At 50.1% G+C, this 12,124-nt stretch overlaps 2 protein-coding genes across 4 annotated transcripts in view; one reads left to right on the forward strand and one right to left on the reverse strand.

Moving 5' to 3' along the window:
- The window catches only part of mms19 (MMS19 homolog, cytosolic iron-sulfur assembly component), a 20,180-nt gene extending 9,786 nt beyond the window's left edge, over window positions 1–10,394 (forward strand). The window contains exons 13-31 of the mRNA XM_086194433.1: window positions 570–724; window positions 810–888; window positions 1,086–1,211; window positions 1,285–1,366; window positions 4,821–4,918; window positions 5,021–5,176; window positions 5,346–5,501; window positions 5,572–5,671; window positions 7,004–7,106; window positions 7,245–7,316; window positions 7,399–7,525; window positions 7,604–7,710; window positions 7,795–7,851; window positions 7,988–8,174; window positions 8,269–8,351; window positions 8,431–8,595; window positions 8,690–8,749; window positions 8,988–9,088; window positions 9,200–10,394. Coding sequence (XP_086050559.1) covers window positions 570–724; window positions 810–888; window positions 1,086–1,211; window positions 1,285–1,366; window positions 4,821–4,918; window positions 5,021–5,176; window positions 5,346–5,501; window positions 5,572–5,671; window positions 7,004–7,106; window positions 7,245–7,316; window positions 7,399–7,525; window positions 7,604–7,710; window positions 7,795–7,851; window positions 7,988–8,174; window positions 8,269–8,351; window positions 8,431–8,595; window positions 8,690–8,749; window positions 8,988–9,088; window positions 9,200–9,230 — 2,045 coding nt within the window. The 3' untranslated portion in view covers window positions 9,231–10,394. The remainder of the gene's footprint in view (window positions 1–569; window positions 725–809; window positions 889–1,085; window positions 1,212–1,284; window positions 1,367–4,820; window positions 4,919–5,020; window positions 5,177–5,345; window positions 5,502–5,571; window positions 5,672–7,003; window positions 7,107–7,244; window positions 7,317–7,398; window positions 7,526–7,603; window positions 7,711–7,794; window positions 7,852–7,987; window positions 8,175–8,268; window positions 8,352–8,430; window positions 8,596–8,689; window positions 8,750–8,987; window positions 9,089–9,199) is intronic.
- Window positions 10,357–12,124, reverse strand: part of zdhhc16b (zDHHC palmitoyltransferase 16b) — a 7,921-nt gene continuing 6,153 nt past the window's right edge. For all 3 annotated transcript variants that reach the window (XM_086194438.1, XM_086194439.1, XM_086194437.1), the window contains one exon: window positions 10,357–11,720. In XM_086194438.1, coding sequence (XP_086050564.1) covers window positions 11,618–11,720 — 103 coding nt within the window. In that variant the 3' untranslated portion in view covers window positions 10,357–11,617. The remainder of the gene's footprint in view (window positions 11,721–12,124) is intronic.

Here is a 12,124-nt window from a genome sequence, read left to right on the forward strand (position 1 = left end):
TGAATGTTGAACTTGAAGAGTGATAACCTGTGAATGGATGAAACTTCTCAAAGAAACCCAGGATTTTTTTTTTGTGTCTTTGTTTGTTTTTGTGTTTTTGTTGTTGTTGTTGTTGTTTTCTGCTATTGCTGTTGTTGTTTTTGTCCTCCCCCTTGTCTTCACTGTCCTGTCCCTGTTCTCTCTTCCTGTCCACTCCTGTCCTCAGTCCAGTAGCTTCATCAATGAACCAACACCATTCCAAATAAAGTTAAACATAAATGGCAATAGGAGTTTATCAGATTCCTCCTATGCAGAGTAAAACTGCTTCAGTACAACAAGGCACCAGGAACATGGATGCTGCTGCTGAACAGGACAGGTTTTAAAAAAAAAAGAAACCCAGGATCTTTGCAGAAATCACTCAGTCATGCACTTTAGCGGGTAGAAACGTCTGCAAGGACACGTGAGCACTCCCAACTGCTTTTACAGCATCAAAACCGTTCATTCTCATTTCCAAAGTGAGGCAGCAACTACAACCAGACCATGAAACATCAATGGCAGCCTCGATGTATGAGTGTGTGATGTGCTTCCAGACTGCAAGCACCACCTGTGTGAGCCCGACCTGAAGCTGGTGTGGCCCAGTGCTAAACTGCTGCAGGCGGCCTGCAGCGCCTCCTACAGGGCGAGTCACATGGTCACGGCTGCTGTCATGCCAATGCTGGTGGAGCAGTACAACAGCAGGACGGAGGTAGAGCAGGAAAACACTTCCACTGGAGCGGTTTGTGTCTGGTTTGCTGACAAGGACGGCGTTGCTTTTCTGTTTTCTCTCCCAGTGTTCCCACAGACGGACGCTGCTGGAGGTGGTGCAGGGATTTGTCCTGTCTGTTCGAAGGAGCCAGTCCTCGGACAACGGTGAGTGGGTTCCACTTCCAGCAGCCATTTCTACCACAACATTTGAGCCTGTGTGTTCTAGATACTTCTTTCCTGATGTCCTCCTCTCCAGCGTTAATCTGTTTGTGTGTTTAATCAGAGAAAACAACATGAAGTAAAGTACCAATTGTAAAGCTGCTGTGTGTGTGTGTGCGTGTGCGTGTGTGTGTGTGTGTTAGAGGAGCGTGTGCTGCTCGTCTTCTGTCCGTCTCTGTGCACCATGGTGTTCTCAGCTTTATCAGAGAGTAACGCCAGTCTGCAGGTCACCGCCACCTCGGTGCTCGCCTCTCTAGCTCAGCAAACAGGTGAGAGTCAGTAAAGTGGGCGTGGACAGTCTTCTCTGTCGCAGGTGTGACTGCTTTGTGGATTCTTCTCCAGGGTTGCTGTCCAGCTCTGATATCCAGCTGTCTGTAGACCACCTGACCAGACTGCTGCTGGCGGAGGAGGACGACCGAGTCAGGTCAGCTGTTGGGTTTCACGTGTTCTTCTTCATACGTGCACTGTAAAAAATTGAACCGTAAATTTACAGTAATTCACTGGCAGCACAGTTGCCAGCTAATGACCGTAAATTTACTGCAGTATTCCTGTAAATAACATTTACAGAGCAGTACTGTAGTTGGAATTACTGCTCTACTCTTGTGATTTATTTGCATTTACAGCAATGTCATGTAAACTAATTTACAGTATTTGGCTGAGAACTCTGTCACTCCCTTCATGGCAACACTGATATTTCACTTTCTAGCAGTCTCCTGGCAGCACTACATTTGAGCTGACTACTTCAAAACAGAGGAAATGCAATTTAGTATAAAAGGTTTTATTTAAAACAGACTGACCAAACATTCTTAGAACAATGTTCTTGCATTTGTTCTAAAATGCTAGAACAAAGATTTGGGAATTCAGCTGCTCAACCACATGCAAAAATAAAGTACTATTGATTTCCTGTAGAACCTCTTGAGACCAGCGAGCACTCCTCACTCTGCTGTCTACTGGACAGTCAGGATGAAAGAAACCACATTGTGCTGTCCATCCAGGTCAGATGACCCAAACTGTTTTTCATTGTTCCTTCTTTGCCCTCTTCCTCCCTTCTTCCCTCTTTCCTGCCACATTTCTTCCCTTCTTTCTTTCCTCCTTCCTCCCCTCCTTTATCCCTTCTTTCTGTCGTTCATCCGTTCTCCCTCTCTTCCTTCTTTCTTTTGTCCTACCATCTATTCTCCCTCTTCCTTTCCTCCCACCCACCATCCTTTCTCCGTGTCTTCCTTCCTCCCTCCCTCCCTCCTTCCTGTCTTGACCCAAGGACAGCACAAGGGTTAATGTGTGTGTATGTCGGTGACGCTGTGTGAGCTGCTGACCTTTGAATGAACTCCAGCGTACAAACCGCCTCATCCTGGTACTGGAGGTTAAAGTTGTCATAGGATGCAAGAAGCACAGCAAGGCCAGACACACAAGTGGCCCCTCACACACCGCTGGCCCTCAATGCTCAGCATCCAGTGCTGAGTAGCACCTGAATCATTGAGGATGTCATATCGTTCAGACCAATGAGAGATTCACAGTTATGGTTATGACTGGCAGCATTTGATACAACATCCTGAAAGAGCACGTAGCAGCCAGAGGACCAGCAGGCCGGGTGAGTGCCTCCTGGACATGTCACATGTCACTGCTGTGTCCGTGGGCTTGTCGGTGCTCACACAGGACCTCTGGCCCGATGAGACGAGGCTCTGCACACACAGAGGATCGTGTGTGCAGAGGACAAAGAGGAGGATCAAAACTTTCACATAAGATTGGACAACACTAAGTGCAGTGATGACAGAGAGAGAGAGCTTGACCCTTACAGATGTTGGTGTGTTGCTTTAGGGTTGCTGGTGCGAGACAGCAGCTTGTAGAGGCAAGTTGTGGCAAGTTACTGGTGCTGTCCCAATTATTCAGCCAGAAAGAAGAAGAAAGTGTCTGCAAAGTACTAAGTGGAAGGTCTCTGGTGTCTGTGACCAAGGAAGAACCGGGGCAGATAGAACCAGGATGGAGACAAACCGAAGCAAATGTTCAAAGTTGCGTTCCTGGAGAGGCGATTGGCTACACGGCCTTCAGCAGCTGTGACGTCGTCATTCGTTACAGCATTCTGCTGTAGATTCAAATATCGGCGTGTGTTGTCCTCACAAAGCTCCTAGAATGCACTGTTCCATGCAGCAAAATGCTGCATTTCACAGAAAGAGCAATGGGCTGAAATACACAGCAATCGTTTACAGGGTGTGCAGTCACACCAACAGCCTCCAGGGAAACTGGCAGATTTGAGGTGGCAGTCTGTGGCCACGCAGAGAGAAAAACAAGTCAGGTTAGGGTTATTTGTGTGTCCAGGATCCAGGATCAGTGGGGACGGAGAGAGAGCAGGAGAGCAGGACAGAGACAAAGACAGAGAATGGAGGAAGACAGAGAGACAGAAGGAAAGAGAGAGAAAGGAGGAGAGACTGATGGACAGAGACAAAGACAGAGAATGGAGGAAGACAGAGAGACAGAAGGAAAGAGAGGGAGAAAGGAGGAGAGACTGATGGACAGACAGGGACGTGAGGAGGTGGAGCTACGGGTGGCAGCTGGAGCCTCTTCAGGTCTGGAGCCTCCTCCAGCAGCACCAGGATCTGGGATGAGGGGAGAATAAGAGGAGTTAGTAACACGTATGAGGACAGGAGGAGGAGAGAGAAGCCCAGTGCATCATGGGAGATCCCAGCAGTCTGAGCCTATAGCAGCAGATCTAAGGGCCAGCCTAAGCAGTCCTGACTATAAGCCTGATCAACAAGGAAGGTCTTAAGTCTACTCTTAAACCTAGAGAGGGGTCTGGGTCCTGGACTGAAACTGGGAGACGGTTCCACAGGAGGGGAGCCTGATAGCTGAAGGCTCTGGCTCCATTCTACTGTTAGAACTCTAGGAACCAGCAGGAACCCTGCATCCTGGGAGTGAAGGGTTCTAGCTGGATCATAGGGGACTAGGAGCTCTGTCAGGGATGAAGGAGCCTGGTTGTTGAGGACTTTGATGGTAGAAGGAGAACTTTAAATTCTATAGTTTAGTCAGCTGGTTTGTTCCATGTGGATCATTGATGAGTTCAGCTGAGTGTCGTCTGCATAGCAGGGAAAATTAATGGAGTGTTTCCTGATCATGTGACCTGAGGAAGCAGATAAAGGGTGAAGAGGACTGGTCCAAGCACAGAGCCTTGTGGAACACCAGAGCTGACTAGTGGTCTCAGAGGAACCATCATTAACTGGTACCAACTGAGATGACCTAGTAAATATGACCTGAACCAGTTCATTGTGGTTCCTTTAATACCAGTGACAGGTCCCAGTCTCGAGCAACTGCTTCCTCCAGAACCTTGGAGAGAAAAGGAAGATGTGATGTTGGTCTGTAGTTGGTAGAACTTCTGGATCCAGGCTTGTTTTTGAGGAGGGTTTAATTCCTGCTACTTTAAAGGACTGAGGGACGGAACCAGATACCAGCGCCACATTGATCATATCTAAGAGGGAGGGGCTAACGAGGGGAGAGAGTCTTGGAGCAGCTTAGTTGGGATGAGGTCTAGGAGACAGGTGGAGGTTTAGAGGAGGACATTATTGAACTGAGCTCATGAAGGCTGATGGGAGAAAAACTATCCAAGTGTGTGTCTGGTCCTCCAGCTGCACACATTCTTTTGGTTTATTTTTTCTAGCTATGAACTTGACTAGGAAGTACAGAGTACATACGGTGTACTCATGGAAGTATTTGCGTCGATGGCTCTCCCTGCTCTCTCGCTACAACCTTGTACTTTAACGGAAAACTCTTCTAGCATCCACGGAGGCTTTCACCCCCGTGTGTGTGGATATTAGCATGTTAGCCTAGAACCACCCGCCATTGGTGGAGGGTGTGGCTCGTCTGAACGTCTCTGTGCTCCGTGTTCTTAGCCTGGCTGTTGTCAAGTGTGCTGGAGAGCTGGCAGAACTGCACCCCACTGCTTTTATCAGCCAAATGATCCCACAGCTGAAGAAGGTCATGTTCTCTGGTAAGATTAGAACCAACGGCGTGACTGGTGAAGCAGAACGTTCCCAACTCCTCGTGGTTTATGTGTCTGTGGCTCTGTGACTCTTTGTTCCTCTCTGCTCAGAGCCCATGCAGCAGGATGGAGAATCTTCAGAGCAACATTCCCATCATGCCGTGCGTCAGCGCTGTGTGTCTGCGTTAGCTGCAGTGTCCACCCAGCCCAGCGTGGTCCAGGAGAGCACGCCTGTCCTCCTGGACGTCCTCAGCTCTGCACACGCAGGTAACCACCTGTGGAACGATTCTATTCCGCTGGAGGTGGTCATGTGACCGGGGGAGGTTTTGATCACCAAGATGTGTCAAGAAAGATGTTGTGGAAGCATTTTGAACAGGCAGCGTCATGTGTGCCGTCATGTGACCGAGGAAAGAGACTTTTACTCTTTTTGTTGCAGGTGATGTCAGTTTCTCAGTAGATGAGGTGGTGTTGGCGTGCCGCAGCCTCCAGAGGATCGCAGGGCAAGTTCAAGACACGGAGGAGTCAGGACGATGCTTCCATGACATCGTCATCCCGCGTCTGGTGTGTCTGGCGCTCCAGGCAGCTCTTCAAGGTGAACAGTCGCTGAACGACTAGAGGATCACAGCGGCTCGTACCGTTAACACTAGACTTATGTTTCACAGGTGAGAGGTCACCTGGTGAGCGGAGTCCCCTGGTGGAGGAGACGGTCCTGTCTGCCATGGTGCCTGTCATCAGTACCTCCTGCTCCAGGCTTCAGCCCAAGTTGGTTCTCTTCTGATTCCTCCTCAGATCTTTTGTCATTTCACAGACACCCATGACAGGCCTCTGATGTCAGGGTGAAGCACCTCCACCTGTGAAGGTTCAGCTGGAGCTTCACTTTGGCTCATTAAAAGAAGAATGCAAGAACAGGGTCATCACGCATGTTGAGCCTTCATTCATAGAACAAATCAAATGGGTCAAATTCAGTGCTAATTATTTGTACTAAAGGAGGGTTAGGCACCGCCTGTTTTTGGCTTTTTTTCTTTCTTTTTTCACGTCTTCTTTTATTTCCTTCTTTCATTTAAAAAAGAAACACGATATTCAAATAATGTGTTTTTGAATGGTACTCTGGTCATGAACCCTCCCTCCGCGCTCCTCACAGCCCGCATTGACAGTAAACTAGCGCTAACGTAGCCTCTGCAGCTCGCCAGCAAAGTCAGCTAACAGGTTTCTCACCTGTCCAACAGAGAGGCTGCTCCTCGCGCTTCCACAGCCTTTAGGTTCTGTACGACTCCTCCAGAGAGCAGATGAACCCAGGAACCCCTGGACTGCTCCGAGCCTTTCACCCTCCTCCTCTCGTCTGCTGCTCGTTCTATAAAAGACCTTTTTCTTCTTGCTGGGTTTTCTTCTGGATCCGTGCTCGCCCTCCTGGACGCTGCTCACCCAACACCGAGCCAACAAGGCCCTCATACCCGCTTTTGGCTTCCTGGTCTCAGCCTTTTGACGGACAGCTAAGCTGCCCAATCAGGTGCAGTCTGGTTTCGGCTGTGATTGACAGTTGAATGGGCCAACCAATCAAACTGGTAGCAGTTGTTGATCGGGTGGAGGTCAATTTGGCCCTGTACCCATTTTGTATGGTGGATTTTGATGCTTCCTTTTTCTTTCCTTCCTTTTTCACATCATAGTGTATTGATGACCAATGAGACACTGTAACGAAGTCAGGGATGAAAACACAAAGTACATAGAAATCTGGGAGCCTCTCCCTCCTTCAACTGTGTGGTCGCTAAGAGACCAGCGACATTTAAACAACAGTCATCAGCCTTCCTATCCTGTCCTTTTACTTCCTGAGGGGAAGTTTTCCCGCCTCACAAACTGAGTCCCATCATTTGTTTTTGTCCTAGAGATTTCAGATGCAATCACGTCAAACCCTGAAGGGGGTGTGTCCTATGAACCCTTCAGTTCAGGAAGGACAAACTCAAACCAAAAGAGCAAAAGCCAACAGTTTTTTGTGGTTTACTTGTTTGTCAAAGCCGACGTGGCCCACATCCTGCCGCACTCGTTCTCTTGTTCCTGTCCGGATCCTCATGATCATTCGTTTGCTGTTGGTATCGTTAGGTTGGCGGCTCAGACGGCGTCCAGGGCTGTTTCTCTCTTCCTGGATGGCGACGTCTCCTTTCTGCCTGACAACTCCTTCCCCTCCCACATCCAGCTGCTCAAGGTGTGTGTGTGTGTGTGTGTGGCTGGGTGTGTATTTTTGATTAACACAAGAATACCTGTGGGCATAATGGAAGACAGAAACTAGAGGTCTGACGGCCTGTGTGTTGTATGTTTGACCTGTCATGTCCTCCCGGAGCAGCAGGGGGCCCCGTGGAGTCGGTCCCAGCTGGTGTGTCTGCTGGTGGGCTGCGTCTGCTCGTTGCCTCGCTCAGTGAGTCTCAACTCAGCAATTAATCTGATTTTATTATAAATCCTGTCCAAGTGTCTCTTCAGACTGCGTGTGTGTGGTGCAGGTGGACGTGCCTCAGAAGGAGCGCCTGCTGGACCAGCTGGAGGAGATGAGCTGCACCTGCACACACCAGCTCTCCTACTCCGCCGCCGCCCAGTGTTTCGCCGGCCTGGTCAACAAGAGCGTGCAGGGTTCGTCGTCCTGAACTCAGGTTACGTTTTGAAGACTTTGTGTTCGTTGACTAAACGGCGGCTCGTGTCTTTGTTCAGGTGATTGTCTTGACAGCCGACTTCAGAAGACGATGACAAGAGTCTTCAGTGAGCTGGACTCTCCATCGTCACGCCTTCGTCCACAGGCCTTCACTCTCGCCATCTGGGTATCTGATAATCCAGCGAGTACATTTCCATGTATCTTTGGAGGTAAATGAAGTACTCTGTATCAGCAACTCTCCTGTGTCCAGGTTACAAAGGCTCTGCTTCTCCGTTACCATCCCATGGCTACAGCCCTGATCGACAAGGTAAAGACTGCGTTGTTCTCGTGTACCCGTGCGGGGGTGTTCCCTCTTCATCACTCACACTGCTGCAGCCAGCGCCCCTCAGCACCTGTCCCGCCTCCGTCTCCATTGTTTCACTGTAGTTGGTTATTGTTCGCAGCTCTTCTCTCTGCTCGATGACGCTGACCTGGGGGCGACGGCGGCCGACGGTTTCTCGCAGCTGATGAGTGACTCTGCCAACGTTCTCAACAGTAGCTGCCACGCAGACGTCCGCATCATGTACCGCCAGCGCTTCTTCAGTGAGAATTCAGCCAAGTTGGTCCAGGGCTTCAACGAAGCGCCGCAAGGTACCAGACTGTAGTACTGCACCCAGTTCCACCAGCTGTAGTAACATCAGACTAGGCCGGGTCAGAACCGCTTCATGGTGTGTGTGTTCTCCAGAGAAGAAGCCCAACTACCTGAAGGCTCTGTCCAACATTGTCAATCAGCTGCCGCAGCAGGTCCAGGTCACGGAGCTCCCGGCGGTGAGTATGCAGCCGCCGCCACCTCTGGCCTGATGGATACTGGTGAGCGCAAGTGTGAAGGATGTTTGTCCCCATCCAGCTCCTGTCGCTGCTGCTGGAGGCCTTGTCCTGTCCTGACCAGGGCGTCCAGCTGTCCACCCTGTCCTGCCTGGAGCCGGTCCTCGCCAACCCTCCGCCAGCGCTGATCCAGCAGCTGGAGGCTTTAGTCAGCAGGCTACTGGGCCTCACATCCAGTCCGTCCATGGTGAGTCACACTCAGGTGACGTGCAGTAAACGCTCCTGGGAGCTCCTCCTGGAGGCGGGAGGCCTGAACCTCGTCTCATCTCTGTGTTTTGTAGAAGGTGAAGATCGTCTCGCTGAGGTGCATCCATGCGGTGTCCCGCTTCCCTGCACACGAGGTAAAGCTGAAGCTGGCTGCCGTGTCAGTATCTCATTAGGAGTGATTGACAGAAACATCTGCAATGAAGGTTCGTGGGCGTGAGTCAGGTGGCCAACGTGTCATTTAGGAAACCTGAACAAACACGAACTTCCCTTGGTACTCTGATCTTTGTTCTACCTGTTCTGGAGTGTCAAAGCCCTGAGTACCTGACTTGTAGTCTTGGCTGCCCGTCTTATCTAGGTCTCGGTTTGTTTCAGGTTTTGCCGTTTCGAGCTCGAGTGCTGCGAGCCTTGGCCACGCCTCTGGATGACAAGAAGAGGATGGTGAGGAGCGAGGCGGTTCAGGCTCGAGGAGACTGGTAAGAGTCCGCGTCACTGCGTGGTTTGTTTGTCCGGGCGGAATCATCCGACCTTGCAGTCCTGAGGTTAGTGGCCAATCCAAGATGTCTGCTGCCTTTCTCTGCTCACAGGTTCCTGTTAGGGAGTCCAGGGGGAAGGTGACTGTGCACCAAATCTGTCATCTGACGTCCTCACAACTCTGACGAGTGGAGAGTGATGAGGGAGCTCCAGGACCAGGTTCCAGGCCCCTCCTCTTCTCTCGGGATGTTCCAGACCCCCCCCCCCCCCCCCCCAGTTAACTGAAGCATTTTCTTGTGACTGCCTGTATCCTGATGAACACATATCTGAGGCTGCTGATGGACTCTGTTCTAGACGTGCGGATGTGGAACACCTCCTGATGAACATCAGCTCACCATCCAGACTTTGTCTGAAGATCCGGAATCTGTGAAATGTTTCAGGTCATCGGAGCCTTAAGTTGGTCCTGACGTTCTGTATCTCAGCTCATTTAGAGTCCATTTAGTTCCACCATGATCTCCTAATTCTCCTTCAGTTAAGAAATGAATCGATCAACCGATGACTATTTGTTTGTCAGGTGTTGATCGTCTGTCTAAGCTGGTTTAGAGCTGGAGGCAGAATTGAGGCTCCCTAATAAACCCAACAGAATTCTGACACACCAGAACACGACCAGCTGGACCATAGAACTAACCTCTGGTATCCGTCGCCATGATGATGTCATCCACCCACGCTGCAAGTTAATGTGAACCCTTTGACCTGAAACAGCACTGACTCAGCAAACTCTGTGTGTGTGTGATTTGAGTATTAATTTCACATTCAGGGGACAAGCCATTATTTTAGGAAGTACTGATCAGCTGAGAGGACGACTGGCACGTCTCTCCTCTCTGCTTAGGAGCGCGCAATGAATGGTTGGGTGGACCCACTGAGCTAGCTGATGCTAGCACTTCCCACCCACGACCACTCATTGTGCTAAGCTAACTAGCTCCTGAGAGAAGGCTATTTCCATGCATTTCTGGGGTTTGTCGTGAAGCTGGCGTCCCTCTGAAACACCGTCTGCTGTTCTTGAGCGGTGAGGTTGTGTCTCGTGATCCTGACGCTCGGCTTCTTCCTCGTCTCGAACATTCGGTGCTGTTGCAGTTCAGAAAGGTCAGCTGAGAGTTCACGTCTATGAAGCCAAGGAAACTATTTAACTTAAGATGTAATAAAAACATTAATTGTACAAATGTTGAGAAGTCATTTTTAAACTGGCGAAAATGAAAAAAATTGCAAAAAACATTCGATGTCAAACATTTTTATTAAAAAGACGATTCAGACTCGAGCACAGCTCACGGGTTTCAAAGTGATATCACCCTCAGTCCTGTTTCTATGGCAACCACAGGTTCCTTTATTGGCGCAAAAGTTCCGTTTAAATATCAGAAGATGTTCAAATCCAGAAGCACATTTTACAGCTCAATCCGTTAAAAGGCTGAAAAGTCAAACAAGGCACACAGTCATGATACAGACGATAAAGGAAGTCTCTTTGGCAGCAGAACACCAGTTCAGTCCTGGGGTTCTCCCTCAGAACTCCCCAAGAAGAAACACACAACACTGCTGATGTTCAGTTTCTACATTTTGGAAATCAACATTCGGAATAAACAAGGAACTAAAGAATGTTGAAACCAAGATTCCACCTCCAGGTGGGACCCCGCTGTGATTGGTGCTCCTCCTCGAACACATCAACACAGTGCTTGTGAGGAAGAGGATACCTCTTCCTCCATGCGTGTGGTCATATGACGAAGTTGACCGGTCCAACTTGGTATTTCTGACCTCAGATCAAAAGTCACTCCAGTGCATCTGCTAAGGAAAACTACAAATCCCTGCAGCACCCAGAGGTTTGCTCATCAAGTGTTTTCGTGTGAGGACGGCGAGTGACACACACACACACACAGCGGCTAACCGCTAGCGCCTCAGTGTTGCCAGCTGGGTGAACACAGCTGGTCCTGACTGAGTCGGTGTCTGTTGTTCTACCTCAGACTTCCTGTCCTAAAACAACAGAGAGCAGGGGAGTCAGAGGATCATGAGCCCCTCAGAGACCAGCACCTCACACCCAAACAAACATGGAGTCAGCCAGCATCCAGGGGCACACAGGGATTCTGGGTAGCGTAGTCTCCGTGATGTTAGGGACAGGCATCTGAAGTTAAAAGTATCGCTCACAACGGTCACAGGATAACATCTGACAGCTGATGCTCATGATTATCTGGTCCCTCATGGTGGCGCTACAGAGACAGGGATTAGCTCCAGCCGGAGCTGGAGGGGGACCCTGATGGACCAAAAACTGCCGTGCGTAGAGCCGCTCAGGAAGGCTCAGGCTCCTCTGTGCCAGCTACAGTTCAAGAGGTGCTTCAAATGATGATGGGAGGATGCTGGTCAGCTACACCCTCACAGAACTGGCTCCATCTCTGGGACCACAGGGGCAGGCTGGAGAATCACGAGTGGTTCTTATCCTGGGGTTCTCGTGTTCTCCGGGGGTCATGGTTGCTGCTGAGTGTTTGAGGTCAGATGGCCATGGGGTCGGGCCTGGTGAAGGTGCAGTCCCACATAATGCCGTCCCCTGAGGGAGGGTGGCTGGAGGGCAGGAGAACCCTCAGGAACCAGTGACTGAAGACAGAAACAACAACCACAAGAACATGTTGGAACCTGGCAGGATTCTTTGGCTGACTCAGAGTGTGTGTGTGTGTGTGTGTGTGTGTGTGTGTGTGTGAACTGATGTGGAGACACTCAAGGTTCTTCCAGGGTAGAGTACCATGGAGAAGCTACGGGTGTGGAGGGCTGATTGTTATTTGTACCATCATTGTTATTGTTCTTATTGTTCTTGGAACATTGAAAGCAGCAACGTTGTCCAGCTGCCAGAACACAACGACCACCATCCGCTGGGGCCTGGGTTCTACTTATGATCGGATCTAAAGTCTCTAAAACAACCAAAGGTCAGACGGACATGGAGAAGTAGTTAACAGCCAATGACAGCCAACGGGTGCTGGGGGGGCACTGCTCATTACGTGGTC

This window comes from Aulostomus chinensis, chromosome 23, assembly GCF_037954235.1.
Source record: "Aulostomus chinensis isolate RoL2024-O1b breed Wild chromosome 23, RoL_Achi_v1.0, whole genome shotgun sequence".
Lineage (NCBI taxonomy): Eukaryota > Metazoa > Chordata > Actinopteri > Syngnathiformes > Aulostomidae > Aulostomus > Aulostomus chinensis.